A 19,817-nucleotide genomic window follows, 5' to 3' on the forward strand; every position below is an offset into this window, starting at 1 on the left:
ATTGAGTTTGGTTTTAGTGCCAGTTTGTGGTGGTAAGTAAACAGCTACGAAAAATACAGATGAAAACTCTCTTGGTAAATAGTGTGGTCTACAGTTTATCATGAGGTATTGTAACTCAGGTGAGCAGAACCTAGAGACATCCTTAATATTAGAGATTGTGCACCAGATGTTGTTAACATAGAGACACACAACACACCCCTGACTTTGCCTGACGCTGCCATGCTGTCCTGCCAATGTATAGGAAAAAAGCTAGATTTATATTTTCCATGTCCTTGTTCAGCCATGGCTCAGAGAAACATAGGATATTACAGTTCTTCAGATCTAGTTGATAGGATAGTCATGAATGGAGCTCGTCCATTTTATTCTCGAGTGATTGCACATTCGCCAATAGAACCAAGGGTGGTAGATGTGCGTTATCAACTTGCCGACTTAGTTTCGTCAGTTATTCTGCACCCTCTATAACGCTGCTTCTTTCTTCTTCAAGTGTTGCGGATTTGGTCCTGGTCCTGGATGAGCAGAATGTCAATCGACTCAGACTCATTGAAGTAGAATCCTCATCCAAATTGAGATTAGTGATCACTGTTCTGATGTCCAGAAGTTATTTTCAGTTATAGGAATGATGGAGGAGACATTATGTACAAGAACAGTTAAAAATAGCGCAAAAAAACACAAAATAGCACAATTGGTCAGCAACCCATAAAACGTCTGCTATTCCCTCCAGCGCCATAATATTATTATGTTTTGACTTTGTGGCTGTGTTATTTCATGTAAATGGGGTCAAGTGGCCAATGTAGATATTGTAATTTCCTGGTTGCTTAAATTCTACACGCTTTATGTGAGAAAACAATCACTGAATAGTGTAGAGAATCATTGTACAATCTAAATCGCTATGAAATATATTTTTAATAACAAAAAAATATTTTTTTACAGCTGTTTGAAGCTGGTGGACCTAAACCGAAGGTAAAAGGCTCAGCGAGTCTCCAAATGTTATATGGAAATAGGATGTGGGGAGGGGGAGATTTGTTTTGAATGCATCCTAGTGCTGTTGCAATTCCCCTAGCTTCCACATAGGGAAGCTAGGGGCACATTTAAATGTCACTTATTTCAAGTTGCATCATTGAAAGATATGGTTTCTCAAGGCCTTCCCACACTGTTCATCAGATTATTAACAATTATTACATGTCACACTGGTATGACCAAATGAACATATACAGTGGGGCAAAAAAAGTATTTAGTCAGCCACCAATTGTGCAAGTTCTCCCACTTAAAAAGATGAGAGAGGCCTGTAATTTTCATCATAGGTACACTTCAACTATGACAGACAAAATGGAGAAAAAAAATCCATAAAAACACATTGTAGGATTTGTTATGAATTTATTTGCAAATTATGGTGGGAAATAAGTATTTGGTCAACCCATGTTGTGGGTTGTTTATAGTAATTAATAATTATCGTAATGTTTTTTCATGTCAGAAATAAATAAATAAATAAAATCCCAGAATGCATCAGTTCAAACACTGCAGCATTGAGATACTTTTAAATGACTTATTGTAATTCCGAATTCTATGCACTTCCGTATGGAAAGGAACAGCAAACAAAGAAATTACATGACAAAGAAAAAGACTGTTTGACAGATGAGTTATAATCAAAGTAATATGTGTAATGTTACAGTGCCTTCAGAAAGTATTCACACCCCTTAACCTTTACAGCTTGAATTTAAAATAGATTAAATTGAGATTTTTCCCCCACTGACCTAGTCACAATAACCCATAATGTGAAAGTGGAATTATGTTTTTAGACATTTTTACAAATTGTAAAAAAAATGTAAAGCTGAAATTTCTTGAGTCAATAAGTATTTAACCCCTTTGTTATAGCAAGCCTACATTCAGGGGTAGAAATGTGATTATAAAGTCACATAATAACTTGCATGGACTTACTGTGTGCAATAATAGTGTTTAACATGATTTTTGACTACCCCGTCCCTGTACCCCAGCCATACAATTATCTGTAAGGTACCTCTGTCGAGCAGTGAATGTCAAACACACATTCAACCACAAAGACCAGGGAGGTTTTCCAATGCCTCGCAAAGAAGGGCACCTATTGGTAAATGGGTAAAAAATATAAAAAAGCAGACAATGAATATCCCTTTGAGCAAGGTGATGGTATTTATTACACTTTGGATGGTGTATCAATACATCCAGTCACTACAAAGATACAGGCATCCTTCCTAACTCAGTTGGCGGAGAGGAAGGAAACTGCTCAGGGATTTCACCATGAGGCCAATGGTTACTTTATAACAGTTATAGAGTTTAATGGCTGTGATAGGAGAAAACTGTGGATGGATCAACAACATTGTAGCTACTCCACAATACTAACCTAATTGACAGAGGGAAAAGAAGGACACCTGTACAGAATAAAAGTATTCCAAAACATGCATCCTGTTTGCAACAAGGCACTAAAGTAATACTGCAAGAAAATGTGGCAAAGCAATTCTATTTTTGTCCTGAATAGAAAGTGCTATGTTTGGGGCAAATTCAATACAACACACTACACACCTACCTGCAAGTTCCCGGGCATTTCTGGGGAGAATGGCCCTAGCCCTCACACTCCGATCCAACAGGTCCCAGACGTGCTCAATGGGATTGAGATCAGGGCTCTTCGCTGGCCATGGCAGAACATTAACATTCCTGTCTTGCAGGGAATCACGCACAGAACGAGCAGTATGGCTGGTGTCATGCTGGAGGGTCATGCTGTCATGCTGGAGGGTCATGTCAGGATGAGCCTGCAGGAAGTGTACCACATGAGGGAGGAGGATGTCTTCTCTGTAACGCACAGCGTTGAGATTGCTTGCAATGACAACAAACCCTCCACCTCCAAATCGATCCTGCTCCAGAGTACAGGCCTCGGTGCAATGCTCATTCCTTCGACGATAAACGTGAATCCGACCATCACCCCTGGTGAGACAACCGCTACTCGTCAGTGAAGAGCACTTTTTGCCAGTCCTGTCTGGTCCAGCAACGGTGGGTTTGTGCCCATAGGCGACGTTGTTGCCGGTGATGTCTGGCGAGGACCTGCCTTACAACAGGCCTACAAGCCCTCGGTCCAGCCTCTCTCAGCCTATTGTGGACAGTCTGAGCACTGATGGAGGGATTGTGCATTCCTGGTGTAACTCGGGCAGTTGTTGTTGCCATCCTGTACCTGTCACGCAGGTGTTATGTTCGGATGTACAGATCCTGTGCAGGTGTTGTTACATGTGGTGTGCCACTGCAAGGACGATCAGCTGTCCGTCCTGTCTCCCTGTAGCGCTGTCTTAGGCGTCTCACAGTACGGACATTGCAATATATTTCCCTGGACACATCTGCAGTCCTCATGCCTCCTTGCATCATGCCTAAGGCACGTTCACGCAGATGAGCGGGGACCCTGGGCATCTTTCTTTTGGTGTTTTTCAGAGTTAGTAGAAAGGCCTCTTTACTGTCCTAAGTTTTCATAACTATGACCTTAATTGCCTACCGTCTGTAAGCTGTTCGTGTCTTAACGACCGTTCCACAGGTGCATGTTCATTAATTGTTTATGGTTCATTGAACAAGCATGAGAAACAGTGTTTAAACCCTTTACAATGAAGATCTGTGAAGTTATTTGGATTTTTACGAATGATTTTGAAAGACAAGGTCCTGAAAAAGGGACTTTTCTTTTTTGGCTGAGTTTATGTAAAATGTATGCAAAGTTTTACCTTTAAAATGCCCAAGTATACAAAACATGACAAGTTTCTAGGAAATTTGTAAAGAACATTCCCTTTGTGCTATATGGATGTAAATTGGATTTGTGTATATAACTAAACTGCTAAGTCCATCATATACATATTCTAAACCACATATTCCCTTTGATATGTAATGTTTTACCATTATTCCTCCTCCACTAAACTTCCCACTTGGCACAATGCATTCGGGCAGATAGTGTTCTCCTGGCATCCGCCAAACCCATATTAGTCCGTCGGACTGCCAGATGGTAAAGCGTGATTCATCACACCAGAGAACGATTTTCCTTTGCTCCAGATTCCAATGGCGGCTAGCTATACACCATTCCAGCCTACATTTGGCATTGCGCATGGTGATCTTAGGCTTTTGTGCACTTGCAGTTGACCGGGGCAGCTCTAGCAGGGCAGAGATTTGATGGACTGACTTGTTGGAAAGGTAGCATTCTATGACGGTGCCATGTTGGAAGTCACTGAGCTCTTCAGTAAGGCCATTCTACTGCCAATGTTTGTCTATGGAGATTGCATGGCTGTTTTCTCGATTTTATACACCTGTCCGCAACGGTGTGGCTGAAATAGCCGAATCCACTAATTTGAAGGGGTGTCCACATACTTTTGTATATATAGTCTATTTTCGAGGGATTCACAGCCATCTATAGTTCATTGAACTGACTGAATACGTTAAGATTTGTATACATTGGCCACCAGGGGTCCAAAGATACAAAGACCACCAGGGGTCCATGGCAGAGTTTTAGTTTTGATTGTTCCTGCTCCCTTCAATAGTGTTCTTCACCAATCCCTTGAGGGGAACGGATAGTAAGGGGTGCAGTCTCCCTTTCAAATAATAAAAGTGGTCGAAAAATAAACAAGACAAATAGTCTAAAAGTGTAGTAAAATATATATATATATCGAGAGAGAAAAATTAAATTCTCAATCATTATGTACCTAAATATGGTTGCGTTCCCGCTTCCCACGATGCAGTGCAATTGTACGTAACCAAATATTTTATATTATATTGACAAGAAAGTCGAGTGACTGCTCTAACAATGGAAATACATGTCCATGAAGATGGAAGCCAGGCGAAAAGAGAGATATCTTGTGGGACCATTCTAGCTAATAAGAGGGCAAATACGCGTGTGAACAACAGTCACAACTCCAATATAAAGTTGTTTTTTCTAAGTTGCTGAAATCTCATGTGCGTCTACTTATATCAGTTCGTTCGTGACAATCAAACAATTGACCAAATTCGACACTTGTCATTGACTTCCTTACAACAATTTCTCATTGGTTGTCTTATTTTCGTGGACAGATTTTGGGCGGAGTAAACCCTCTCGCGTTGCCTCTTCCTCTCTGATATAACTGGCTAGCCATCTTCTTGACAAGAGTAAGGTAGGCGCTGTTTGGAATGTCAGTTCCATGAAGTGGGAAATAGTGACAGTGTATTCTTGGAAATGTGATTCAATTACCTTTTAAACAAGTGTTAGTATTGAATAATTTTAATTCGCAAGTCAAGAGGGGAGGGTAGACTTGATCCGCATGATGTCTTACGTACTTGTCCCAACGTAGAGGAGTGTTGCAGCTAGCAAGCTAGCGTTAGCACTTTGAGTGGAGTGGAGGGGTACGGGCCCGCCTCAGACTAAAGTAGCTCCTGCAGCTGGGGAGCTCTCTCTGCGACAGCGGCCATCTGACAACTACGGAGTCGGGACATTACTTACTGGGCAGGCCGGTTCTGACGGATCAAAGCTTTGGATCAGTTATTTAATTGCTAGCTAATTCTATTGGCAAACGCCGCATTGCTTGAATTGAGACCGGGTCGGTCTTCAATGTTATGAACTCGTAAAATGCAACAGGAGAGGAGGTAGGATGACATACTCGTCTTGATAATAGAATAACTGAAATCGATGCGAATACGCTGTTTCAGATAGCCATTTGTCAGCTGATACTAGCCCACTCACGTTTGACGCATGATATTTAGACTGGAGTTGTAAACTCAGGCTCTCAAAATGTCTAAAATGCCGGCTAAAAAGAAGAGCTGTTTTCAGATCACAAGTGTGACACAGGCTCAGGTGGCGGCCAGCAGTGCCACGGATGACACAGAGAGCCTGGACGACCCAGATGAATCACGGACTGAAGACGTGTCTTCGGAAATATTCGACATGTCCCGGGCTGACTACGAGCCGGAGGTATGTGATCGAAGTTCATCTGAGGAAACCCTAAACAATGTAGGGGAGCAAGAGGCACCTGGCGTTATACCTCAAGTTGGGCAGCTACCTGCAATGTCGGGTCCCCCAAATGAGGGTTTTGCTATTCAAAAGGTGGGAGTGGCAGGCTCTCTGGGAACTGGTTCCTCAAGCGGCCTCCCTACTATCTCTCAGTCCAGGCTCGTGCAACAGCCTGCCCCAGTGACCAGTGGGGTGGCTACCAACGTGTCAGTGAGCACATCTCAGCCAGTAGTAACTAGTTCAACCCCTACTTCTACGACGTCGACAACAAGTTGCAGTTCACGCTTCAGGGTCATCAAACTTGATCATGGTACTGGAGAGCCCTTCAGAAGGGGCCGATGGACTTGCACAGAGTTCTATGAGAAAGACTCGGAGGGTAACACAGTGGTTAACAGGACTGCGGATAACATTAGGCATGCCAATGCGTTGGACCCCAGCGCCGACAGGGACAGCGGGCTGGGGTTGACAGGTGGTTCGGTGGTCGCACCGGCGACTCTCTCAGGCCAGGGCCTAGACACTCTAGTGGATGCTGCTGCATTTAGTGCCTCGCACATTCACCCAGTGGACACACTGCTACAGCAGCAGCTCCACCACCAAAACTACAACATGGGGCAGCCTGGAACAGCCACAGCCAACGCTTTCCCCACCAACAAACCCGTGGCTGTCTCAGTTCTGCAGCCAGCGCCGGGCACTATCCAACCCGCTGCCCCCCAGAACCTCCTTGTGGGGTTCAACGGTCTGCCTCAAACTGGCATCCACATACAGAAATCTCATAGCGTGCCCCCGGCAGCCCAGACCCAGCCGCTGGCTTACCCTCTCCAGCAGCAGCAACCCATTCTACAGCATCTTCCACTGGGACAACATCTATCCAACCAACCCCCAGGCCTGCCCCAGAACCAGGCGGACTACTACCAACACCACCAACCTGTCATGGAGGCAGTGGTGTCGGCTGGCCAGACCCTTTCCATGACCAGCCTCTCCATGGGACAACCTATGGGTCAGGGCCCATCGCCGGTCATGATTCCCGCCGCCGGGGTGCCGATGCAGGGCCAGGTAGGGGAGTTGGCAGCAGCGGAGGGAGGAGTCCCTTTACCCCTTAATCAGCCAGCTCCAGGCTTGATGGGTGCAGTTATTGGAGGTGTTGGGGCCTCCATACTGCTGGGCAGAGCCTCTACTCTGCAGCAGCCTGTGTGTCAGTATGCCCCCACAGGGATGCCTCAGCCCCTCGGGCTCCACTCCATGCCCCCCAGTGCCCAAAACGTGCCTACCGCCGTCGTAGCCGTGACCACCAGCATCGCCGGCATGCCCACCACTGTGCAGAGTGCCTCCAACACTGCTGCAGCAGTCCCTGCCACCATGTCAAACCTGACCGCCTTCTTGTTGCCCAGGCAACAGGCCCCCACGGCCTGCAATGGCGGGGGGGTGCAGGACCTCTTGGCTGCCGGGTTTGACCAGGTGGAGGAGGGCAGTAGGAAGGTGGAGGACCTCGCGACGGCCCAGCCTCCCGCCATCGCTGAGAAAAACCTGATGAAGACCCCAGAGGGCCTGCATCAGGCTGACAACCCCTCTGTGAACAGCCTGTTTGGAATACCCATACAAATGGACTGGGACGAGGACAGGTAAGGCCCCACCACCATCGTTCACTCTGTTACAGTTCACCATAGAATGGAATAGCCTAGCTAGAAAGTCAACTAAATGCTGTCAGGCCACATACTATGGACTCTCAGGGGCAGAGCCATTCAGATACATGACTTTGGCCTAGCCTAAAATTGCCAAAGACTCCAGTCACCCAAACCATAGATTGTTCACTCTTTTACCATCCGGCAAATGGACCAACAGGCTTTGAGACAGCTTCTACCCCCAAGCCATAAGACTGCTAAATAGTCAATTAATGGTACCCAAACTATCTGTACTGACTCTCCATCTTGCACTGCCTTTATGGACACTCACTAGACTATGTATACACACTCACACACACTACATTGACACTCCCACACAAAACCCGCACGCATTCAAATACACTACATACACCCACACACTCATACCGACAACACAAATGCACACATTACACACACGCACTTTCATTTGCTGCTGCTACTCTGTTCTTTATTTAGACTTATCTATCCTGATGCCTAGTCACTTTACCTTGCCTTCATATCTGTCTCTAATACTTTACCTCTGCACATTGATCTGGTACTGGTACTCCCTGTATACATATCCATTCTTGTGCATTTAATTGTATTCCTCGTGCCACTATTTTATTTAAATTATTTTTAAACCGCGTCGCTGGGAAGGGCTCGTAGGCAAGCATTTGTACTACACCTGTTGTATTTATGTTAAAAATATAAACTGATTTTATTAGCTATAGTGAAACAATAGCTCAATCTCCTTGGTTGAGGTATAAATCATTTTGGTACCGTTTCTCTCTGTATGCAGTACAATTGGCAGGTTTTTATATCAGTGTTGAATAACAACATTGCAGCTGTGAAGTGGTTTTATAAAGTGCAGGGGGTGTGGGAACTTTAAGTGTGTGTGTTCACATGGGGGAGGGTCTGTTTGAAATTATGTGGCAGCCAGCTCCCTTTCCATTCGGAAAGTATTCAGACCCTTTGACTTTTTCCACATTTTGTTACTTTACAGCCTTATTCAAAAATGTATTATAATTTTTCCCCTCAATCAACACACAATACCCCATAATGACAAAGCGAAAAATAGTTTTTTTTAACCTAAGTATTCAGACCTTTTACTTTGTTGATCACCTTTGGCAGCGATTACAGCCTCGAGTCTACTTGGGCATGACACTACAAGCTTGGTACACCCTGTATTTGGGGAGTTTCTCCCATTCTTCTCTGCAGATCTTCTCAAGTTCTGTCAGGTTGGATGGGGACCGTCGCTGCACAGCTATCTTCAGGTTTCTCCAAAGATGTTCTCCAAAGGGTTCAAGTCCGGGCTCTGGCTGGGCCACTCAAGGACTTTCAGAGACTTGTCCCGAATCCCCTCCTGCGTTGTCTTGGCTGTGTGCTTAGGTTCATTGTCCTGTTGGAAGGTGAACCTTCGCACAAGTCTGAGATCCTGAACTCTGGAGCAGGTTTTCAGCAAGGGTCTCTCTGTACTTTGCTCCGTTCATCTTTCCCTCGGTCCAGACTAGTCTCCCTGCCGCTGAAAAATATACCCACCGCATGATGTTGCCACCACCATGTTTTTTCCCCAGACGTGACACTTGCCATTAAGGCCAAATAGTTCAATCTTGGTTTCATCAGACCAGAGAGTGTTGTTTCTCATGGTCTGAGAGTCCTTTGGGGGTCTTTTGGCAAACCCCAAGTGAGCTGTCATGTGCCTTTTACTGAGGAGTGGCTTCCGCCTCGCCACTCTACCATAAAGGCCTGATGGGTGGAGGGCTCCAGAGATGGTTGTTCTTCTGGAAGGTTCTCCCATCTCCACAGAGGAACTCTGGAGCTCTGTCAGAGTGACCATCGGGTTCTTGGTCACCTCCCTGACCAAGACCCTTCTCCCCCAATTGCTCTCTAGCTACAATGATATCTTCAACCTAGCATCTCTTTTAGCTTGCTAGCTAGCTGCTCTGCAGTGCAAGCTAGGTTGACTTGCTATAAAGTTTGAGAAACAAGTTGAGGAAAAAGTAATTAAACAACCTTTTTATAATCACCTGAAACTGTATTTGACATGAATGAGAAATTCACATTTTCTAATCTCCCAAAATACATGCCATCTCTGACGAGAGACCGGCTCTCCTTCCATCTTGCATTACAAACACTTGTCCGTTCAGTAGTGGGACAAGACTCCATGAAGATGACGTAAGGCATAATGAAATATGTCACGATGTACATGGGTCAATTTTAGAGTTAAGAAATCAGCATTTTCAAAGCGCAGACCATCAAATCTGCATTTTTAAACCTTTTTGACCTGAATTTTTACATTGTGACTTTTTTTTTTGTCCGATCAGGGACCTGCAACTAGGACTGACCCCTAACTTTTTTTTACCGACTGGTCAATTGTGCAGTCGATAGGCTGTTGGTCGAACCTAGATTTCACTAGTTGAGCAGTCACAAAAAAAATCACGGTGCACACGATACCTGTCTGATTCGCACCTGTCTGAGTAGACTAATCCATTGCGGAGGCTGTGGGGATGTCACTTTTGTGCTACTGAAATTGTATATGTTTATATTATGTTAGAACAATGGTGCAACTAATAAAAATATAATTTTATATCGTGCTTTCTCCTGCCTTTAGAGCGGTCGCTGTCCATGGTTCTGAAACGCCAGTGCGCTGTTGAATTGGTGCCTTTTTCATGTTGCTATGTGCATAATAGCGAAGTTAACCAGTATTTTCGTGTTGAGAACAATGTGGAGGAGGCTGCAGTAGAATTAGGAGACAGGAAAACAGCCCTTTCCTTAATTGTCTAAGAAAAGTGAGGAGAGTGATAAACCCCAACTTAATTAGGTCTAATCAATAGCCTAACTGTTAAATGTGCCTGACTTTAAGTCATCTATATACAGTTCCAGTCCAAAGTTTGGACACCTACTCATTCAAGGGTTTTTATTTATTTTTTGCTATTTTCTACATTGTAGAATAATAGTGAAGACATCTAAACTATGAAATAACATATATTGAATCATGTAGTAACAAAAAAGAGATGATTGAAAGTAGCCACCCTTTGCCTTGATGGCAGCTTTGCACACTCTTGGCATTCTCTCAAGCAGCTTCATGAGGAATGCTTTTACAACAGTCTTGGAAGGAGTTCCCACAAATGCTAAGCGCTTGTCTGTTTTTCCTTCACTCTGCGGTCCAACTCATCCCAAACCATGTCAATTGGGTTGAGGTCGGTGGATTATTGGAGGCCAGGTCATCAATGCAGCACTCCATCACTCTCCTTGGTCAAATAGCCCTTACCAGCCTGGATGTGTGTTGGGTCATTGTCCTGTTGAAAAACAAATGATAGTCTCACTAAGCGCAAACCAGTTGGGATGGCATACCACTGTAGAATGCTGTGGTAGCCATGCTGATTAAGGGTGCCTTGAATTCTAAATAAATCACTGACAGTGTTACCAGCAAAGCACAGTCACACCACCAACCAAAAATCTCACTCCCTCTAGTTATTTGTCTTAAATATTTAATCTAACAGTGCGCTTAAAGCATCAGACAAGCTCAGCCCATATAGTGGATTTTATTTAAACACGTAGGGTGTCTACATATAGAGAAATGTGTTTGAAAAATGTTGGCCAATCAATTGGTTGAAAAACAGATGACTTTTGGTCATCAATATTTTTATTTTTTTGGTCGGACAGCTTACATGCACCGACCGTATTCCTTCACAGAAAATGCATTAGTGCACCACATTCGGCAGAAAATAGCTTCATTTTCATCAGATGACAACAGAAGTGCAACGCTATTTGGCTGGTCTTTTTATTTCTGTTGATCATCGAAGGAATGCAGCCAGCTACATTTCACAATGTTTTGCTTGAAGTTAAACTGGTGTTTTACCTGAGAAACGTAGCTACACATCAGTCAGTGCTATCTACTTAAAAATGAATTCTCATCTGAGTGTAGAAGTGCAACTGAGCAGAAAATTGGTCTGATGCCAAGCAGAAATTACAATAAGAAGCATTTTAGATCTGCATTGACAATGCAGCAAGATATTTCTTGAGCGTTTTGTAATTAATTATTTTGTGGAATTCTGCATTAATGCAACCCTTGGCTTGTATATTGCCACATTTCATGTTATCAGAATTTGTATTTATTGTGGATCACCATTAGCTTAAGTTAGATATACACTACATGAGCAAATGTTTGTGAACACCTGCTTGTTGAACATCTCATTTGAAAATCATGGCCATTTTAATATAGAGTTGGTCCCCCTTTGCTGCTATAACAGCCTCTACTCTTCTGGTAAGGCTTTCCACTACATGTTGGAATGTTGCTGAAGGGACTTGCTTCCATTCAGCTATGAGCATTAGTGAGGTCAGGCACTGACTCAATGGCTCAGACACAAGAGGCATGTGGCAGGGTCTACAGTCAATCACGGACTACAAGAAGAAACCTAGCCCAGTCACGGACCAGGATGTCTTGCTCCCAGGCAGACTAAATCACTTTTTTGCCCGCTTTGAGGACAATACAGTGCCACTGACACGGCCTGCAACGAAAACATGCGGTCTCTCCTTCACTGCAGCCGAGGTGAGTAAGACATTTAAACGTGTTAACCCTCGCAAGGCTGCAGGCCCAGACGGCATCCCCAGCCGCGCCCTCAGAGCATGCGCAGACCAGCTGGCTGGTGTGTTTACGGACATATTCAATCAATCCCTATACCAGTCTGCTGTTCCCACATGCTTCAAGAGGGCCACCATTGTTCCTGTTCCCAAGAAAGCTAAGGTAACTGAGCTAAACGACTACCGCCCGTAGCACTCACTTCCGTCATCATGAAGTGCTTTGAGAGACTAGTCAAGGACCATATCACCTCCACCCTACCTGACACCCTAGACCCACTCCAATTTGCTTACCGCCCAAATAGGTCCACAGACGATGCAATCTCAACCACACTGCACACTGCCCTAACCCACCTGGACAAGAGGAATACCTATGTGAGAATGCTGTTCATCGACTACAGCTCGGCATTCAACACCATAGTACCCTCCAAGCTCGTCATCAAGCTCGAGACCCTGGGTCTCGACCCCGCCCTGTGCAACTGGGTACTGGACTTCCTGAAGGTGGTGAGGGTAGGCAACAACATCTCCTCCCCGCTGATCCTCAACACGGGGGGCCCCACTGCAAGGTGCGTTCTGAGCCCTCTCCTGTACTCCCTGTTCACCCACGACTGCGTGGCCACGCACGCCTCCAACTCAATCATCAAGTTTGCGGACGACACAACAGTGGTAGGCTTGATTACCAACAACGACGAGCGGCCTACAGGGAGGAGGTGAGGGCCCTCGGAGTGTGGTGTCAGGAAAATAACCTCACACTCAACGTCAACAAAACTAAGGAGATGATTGTGGACTTCAGGAAACAGCAGAGGGAACACCCCCTATCCACATCGATGGAACAGTAGTGGAGAGGGTAGCAAGTTTTAAGTTCCTCGGCATACACATCACAGACAAACTGAATTGGTCCACTCACACTGACAGCGCGTGAAGAAGCGCAGCAGCGCCTCTTCAACCTCAGGAGGCTGAAGAAATTCGGCTTGTCACCAAAAGCACTCACAAACTTCTACAGATGCACAATCGAGAGCATCCTGGCGGGCTGTATCACCGCCTGGTCACGGCAACTGCTCCGCCCTCAACCGTAAGGCTCTCCAGAGGGTAGTGAGGTCTGCACAACGCATCACCGGGGCAAACTACCTGCCCTCCAGGACACCTACACCACCCGATGTTACAGGAAGGCCATAAAGATCATCAAGGACATCCGAACCACTGCCTGTTCACCCCGCTATCATCCAGAAGGCGAGGTCAGTACAGGTGCATCAAAGCTGGGACCGAGAGACTGAAAAACAGCTTCTATCTCAAGGCCATCAGACTGTTAAACAGCCACCACTAACATTGAGTGGCTGCTGCCAACACACTGTCATTGACACTGACCCAACTCCAGCCACTTTAATAATGGGAATTGATGGGAAATGATGTAAATATATCACTAGCCACTTTAAACAATGCTACCTTATATAATGTTACTTACCCTACATTATTCATCTCATATGCATATGCATATGTATATACTGTACTCTAGATCATCGACTGCATTCTTATGTCACTAGCCACTTTAACTATGCCACTTTGTTTACTTTGTCTACATACTCATCTCATATGTATATACTGTACTCTATACCATCTACTGTATGCTGCTCTGTACCATCACTCATTCATATATCCTTATGTACATATTCCTTATCCCCTTACACTGTGTATAAGACAGTAGTTTTGGAATTGTTAGTTAGATTACTTGTTGGTTATCACTGCATTGTCGGAACTAGAAGCACAAGCATTTCGCTACACTCGCATTAACATCTGCTAACCATGTGTATGTGACAAATAAAATTTGATTTGATTTGATGTTGGGCGATTAGGCCTGGCTCGCAGTCGGCACTCCAATTCATCCTAAAGGTGTTCGATGGGATTGAGGTCAGGGCTCTGTGCAGGCCAGTCAAGTTCTTCCACACTGATCTCGACAAACCATTTATGTATGGACCTTATTTTGTGCATGGGGGCATGCTGAAACAGGAAAGGGTGTTCCTCAAACTGTTGCCACAAAGTTGGAAGCACAGAATCATTTAGAATGTCATTGTATGCTGTAGGATTTCCCATTACTGGAACTAAGGGGCGTAGCTCGAACCATGAAGAACAGCCACCGACCATTATACCTCCTCCACCAAACTTTACAGTTGGCACTATGTATTCAGGCAGGTAGCTTACTCACGCCAAACGCCGATTCGTCCGTCTACTGCCAGATGGTGAAGCGTGATTCATCACTCCAGAGAACGCATTTCCACTGCGCCGATGGCGGCGAGCTTTACACCACTCCAGCAGAAGCTTGGCATGGGGATCTTAGGCTTGTGTGCGGCTGCTCGGCCATGGAAACCCATTTCATGAAGCTCCCGACACAGTTCTTGTGCTGACGTTGCTTCCAGAGGCAGCTTTTAACTCGGTAGTGAGTGTTGCAACCGAGGACTTCGTGGCTGAGCCGTTGTTGCTCCTAGACATTTCCACTTCACAATAACGGCGATAACAGTTGACCAGCGCAGATCTAGCAGGGGAAAAATTTACAAATTTGGCTGTGCTCGATTTTATACACCCTTCAGCAACGGGTGTGGCTGAAATAGCCGAATCCACTAATTTGAATGGGTGTCCACTTTTATACACAACAAAAATATAAACACAATTTGATGTGTTGGTCTCATGTTTCATGAGCTGAAATAAAATATCCTAGACATTTTCCATATGCACAAAAAGCTTATTTCTCTCATTTTGTGCACAAATTTGTTTATATCCCTGTTGGTGAGCATTTCTCCATTGCCAAGATAATCCACCCACCTGGCAGTTGTGGGCAAGTCAAGAAGATCATTACACAGGTGCACCTTGTGCTGGGAACAATCAAAGGCCACTCTAAAATGTGCAGTTTTGTCACACAACACCATGCCAGAGATGTCTCAAGTTCTGAGGGAGCGTGCAATTGGCATGCTGACTGCAGGAATGTCCACCAGAGCTGTAGCTAGATAAGTCAATTTCTCTACCATAAGCAGCCTCCAATGTTGTTTTTTAGATAATTTGGCAGTGCAGCCAACTGGCCTCAACCGCAGACCACATGTTTGGAATCGTGTGGTCGAGCACTTTGCTGATGTTAACATTGTGAACAGAGTGCCCCATGGTGGCGGTGGGGTTATGATATGGGGAGGCATAAGCCATGGACAATGAACACAATTGCCTTTTATTGATGGCAATTTGAATGCATAGAGATACCGTGATGAGATTCTGGTGCCCATTGTCATGCCATTCATCACCTCATTTCAGCATGATAATGCACGGCCACATGTCGCAATTCCTGGAAGCTGAAAATGTCCCAGTTTTTCCATGGCCTGCATACTCACCAGACATGTCATCCGTTGAGCATGTTTGGGATGCTCTGGATCGACGTATGACCTCGTGTTCCACTTCCCTCCAATATCCAGCAACTTCGCACAGCCATTTAAAAGGAGTGGGATGACATTCCACAGGCCACAATCAATAGTCTGATCAACTCTATGCTAAGGAGATGTGTCACGCTGCATGAGGCAAATGGTTAGATAATCATTAGATAATTTATTTTGGTACTGTCCATATGAAGATTGTTTTTGGTCGTAGGTCCAGGAATGGCTGAAGAATTGCAACATTTACGTGGCTCTAACTCTGCAGTTGGCACTGCTGGGTGATTTTGAAAAGTCATAGTCAATCGATCAATAACATTTTGCTAAAAGTATTATATTTTCTTTAATTTACAATCTATAGAAACTGAAAATTGGAAAGGTTCAGAACTTTTGTGAAACATCACAACACAGTTAAACTGGATGGTCTTTAGAAATGGATGGGAGGGGTAGAGGAAGGATAGGAGTAAAAACAAACAAAAGATTGTTTGTAAAATGTATTTAGTAAGTATAAGCTAGAGGTAAAAGCCTAAGTGCTGCTGTTCATCAGTTTACTCCAATTAGGGGAGGGGTATTAGGGTTATTGGAAAATAAATGAAAATATATCTTAAAGATTGTGTATAGTGCCTTCGGAAAGTATTCAGACCCCTTGACTTTTTCCACATTTTGTTACGTTACAGCCTTATTCTAAAATGGTTTAAATAAAAAATCCTCAGCAATCTACACAATGACAAAGTGAAACTAGGTTTTTAGAAACTTTTGCAAATTGATTAAAAAAAATATATTTACCTTATTGACAACTATTCAGACCCTTTGCTATGCGTCCTGTTTCCATTGATCATCCTTGATGTTTCTACAACTGGATTGGAGTCCACCTGTGATAAATGCATAACCCAAAATGATGTTCCAAAAACAGGTTTTAGGCATTTTTGCAAATTTTTATTAAATGAAGTACTATAACATTTGCATAAGTATTCAGACTCATTACTCAGTACTTTGTTAAAGCACCTTTTGGCAGAGATTACAGCCTTGAGTTGTCTTGTGTATGACGCTACAAGCTTAGCACAACTGTTTTTGAGGAGTTCCTCCGGTTTTTCTCTGCAGTACCTCTCAAGCTTTATCAGGTTGGATGGAGAGTGTCACTGCAAAGCTTTTTTCAGGTATCTCCAGAGACGTTCAAGCCCAGGCTCTGGCTCGGCCACTCAAGGACATTCAGAGACTTGTCCCGAAGCCACTCCTGCCTTGTCTTGGCTGTTTTTATTAGGGTCGTTGTCCTGTTGCAAGGTGAACCCCGGTTTGAGGTCCTGAGCAGTCTGGAGCAGATTTCCATGGTTTCTAAACCTGTTTTTGCTTTGTCATTATGGGGTATTGTGTGTAGATAAACATTTATTGAATACATTTTAGAGTGAGGCTGTAACGTAACAAAGTGGAAAAAAGGGAAGGGGTCTAAATACTGTGTGTATGTTTTGATCTGCAATATTAAAGCTGATCAACTTTGGGACTGTGAAGAGGCCTGGTGGCATGTCTTGTGGGGTATGCATGTGTTTTTGAGCTGTGGGCTAATAGTTTAAACAGACAGCTCGGTACATTCACCATGTCAATACTTCTCACAAATATAAGCAGTGATGAAATCAATCTCTTATGTACTTTGAGCCAGGAGAGATAAACATATTATTGTTAGCTCTCATGTACATTTAAGGGCCAGCCATGCTGCCCTTTTCTGGGCCAATTGCAATTTTCCTAAGTCCCTCTTGGTGGCATCTGATAACACGACAGGACAGTAGTCCAGGTGCGACAACTAGAGCAGGTAGGAAAGCAGAGCAGCACTTTATTATGGACAGACCTTTCCCCATCTTAGCTACTGTTGCATCAATATGTTTGACCATGACAGTTTACCATCCAAGGTTACTCCAAGGAGTTCAGTCTCTTCAACTTGCACAATTTCTACATTATTCATTACAATATTTACAGTAGATACAGGTTTTACTCAGAGCCAGTGGTAGGTCATTAGTAAAGATTTTAAAAAAGGGGCCTAGACTGCTGCCCTGGGGAATGCCTGACTCTAACTGGATTATGTGGGAGAGGATTCCATTAATTCCTGTGGTAGGTTGACTGATAACGTTACAGTTTTAAAGCTTTTTCCTGAGTGGGCAGCTTGATGAAAGCCAGTTAATATTTGGTCACCTGTTGATAAAGCATTTCATACACATTATCCTGATACTGACTGTTGGCACTTGGTCGAAAGCAGCTTCCCACAAGAATGGGCTTTAGGTGGGGCAGGTGAACCTGTAGCCATATTACTTCAACAGCATTTGGCATGACATCCTCAAAGCATTACAGGAATATGACTCTGAACATAAACAGCAACTCCTCCACCATTGGCATTTCTGTGTCTTCTGAAGATGTTGAAACCATGTATTGCTACCACTGTATCATCAAATGTATTATCTAAGTGAGTTTCAGAGAGAGTCAGTATATGAACGTTATCTTCTAGCAAATTATCGATTTCATGAACCTTGTTTCCTAGGTTACATGTTAATGTGGGCTATTTTTAGCACTTGTTTTTATTGCTTTACTGGGAGGCTTATCAGAAGTAGACATGACACTGATATTTATGTTTGAGCTGATAGTGTAGGGTGAACTGCACCTAGTGGACTTCCAACTAGGTCAAACAGCCTCAGTGGTAATAGTATAACTCAGGCTCATGATTACTGCATACAATAGCTGTAGGATGGCCCGAGGCATTCAGGGGAGTTGGAGGGACATAAATTAGGTTATTTACATTATGACTGCCAACAATCCTGGGACAATGTCATTGCCTTTAAATGCCTTTAAATGCTAGGACAGGAGCCAAAATGATTTGGATGGACTCTGTCATTCCTGTAAAGCATCTTCTGTTTCCAAAAGGTGTCAAAGTTAACTTTTATAGATATGCCAACAGAGCTACAGTAGTCTTTTAGCCAGATGTGTAATGCCAGTAGCCTGCTGAGTCTTTCACAGCCTCGTCCCAGCGATGGTGCCGGGCCTGAAATAATTTATCACTTTTTTTTGGACAGCCTTGTATTGTCCTGTACTCATGCTCCAGTATAGCAAAGGGTTTTTGTCCCGGGAACCTAGCTGCCTGATGATATTCACATAGTAGACCTCCCCCTTAGGAAAATGTTCTGGGAAGATGGGCCAGGAGTTGGTGCATGCTTTTAGAAGTGGTTGCTGCCAAGTGGATTTCTCAAGAACTGTGGTTAGTCTGTATGATATGTATACATTTGATACAGGAGTCAAGTTTGGGGATAAGCTCAGCCTACAAACATAAGTATGACATCTTGGAAGTAGGGCTGCAAATTTTGGTCCATTTTGCTGTAGACTAATCGACCCTCATTAACCGTTAACAAATGGTTCAATTTCTTTCAAACAGCAAAATGACTTCAACAGAAAATACTATGCATGCATACATGGAATTTTTCATTTAAGAGCTTAATTGAAAAATGCAATAATAGCACGGCTACGTTTCACAGCCAAAATGCTATTTTCTTATACATGCAACTCCTGTAATGAAGCAGCTAATGTAAAACTTCATTGTAAATCATTTTCCAAAATACAATTTGTGGGAATACACTTCTAAAGACACACAGAGATTAAAATCTCAGAAATTTAGAGGGAAAATCGAAAGATGCAAGAACTACGGCGGGTTGCTAATATGACTTGGATTGTGCCTTTGGCTTCTGGACAACAAAATAAAGTTGATATGAAAACCAATAGAGGAGGAGAGATGCTGGTTTCAATGGCATAATAGGAAGTCTATATAAAATAGTTTCTATAGTCTGCTTTTGGCTAGGCTACTTGGAAGCAAGGTAAGACATGCCTCATGAGTTAAAATGTCCAGGTTTAAAACAATTTTAAGTATATGTTTTCAAAATACCTCCAGCTCAGATTGTGAGGTGGTGGGTACCTCGTTGATGGTCTGCCTACTGGATTGCCTATGCACTCGAATGGCGAATGGAGGACACACTTCAAATAGTAGCATTAAAGCTGGTATCCTCTTAAACTCTTTTTTTTAGAATTGTTGCGCAATGATTATAAGAATTGTTTCACTCCAGCAGCAACCAGCTGTTTGAGGGGCAGCAGCTTTTGATGTCCCTGATATTCCACTCCAAACTAAGTTCTGTGTGTGATTAAATAAGACTCACGAGGACTAACAAAAATACACGGCCCAATTTTTATTCCACTAAA

At 43.8% G+C, this 19,817-nt stretch overlaps 1 protein-coding gene across 2 annotated transcripts in view; it reads left to right on the forward strand.

Annotated features, from left to right (window-relative positions):
• The first annotated feature begins 4,843 nt into the window (after positions 1–4,843).
• Positions 4,844–19,817, forward strand: part of LOC115114134 (TSC22 domain family protein 2-like) — a 46,683-nt gene continuing 31,709 nt past the window's right edge. Inside the window, exon 1 of one of the 2 annotated variants that reach the window (XM_029642142.2) lies at positions 4,844–7,590. In XM_029642142.2, coding sequence (XP_029498002.2) covers positions 5,753–7,590 — 1,838 coding nt within the window. In that variant the 5' untranslated portion in view covers positions 4,844–5,752. The remainder of the gene's footprint in view (positions 7,591–19,817) is intronic. The other variant, XM_029642143.2, reaches the window with a different exon arrangement.

The sequence above is a fragment of the Oncorhynchus nerka genome, linkage group LG9b (genome assembly GCF_034236695.1).
Source record: "Oncorhynchus nerka isolate Pitt River linkage group LG9b, Oner_Uvic_2.0, whole genome shotgun sequence".
Lineage (NCBI taxonomy): Eukaryota > Metazoa > Chordata > Actinopteri > Salmoniformes > Salmonidae > Oncorhynchus > Oncorhynchus nerka.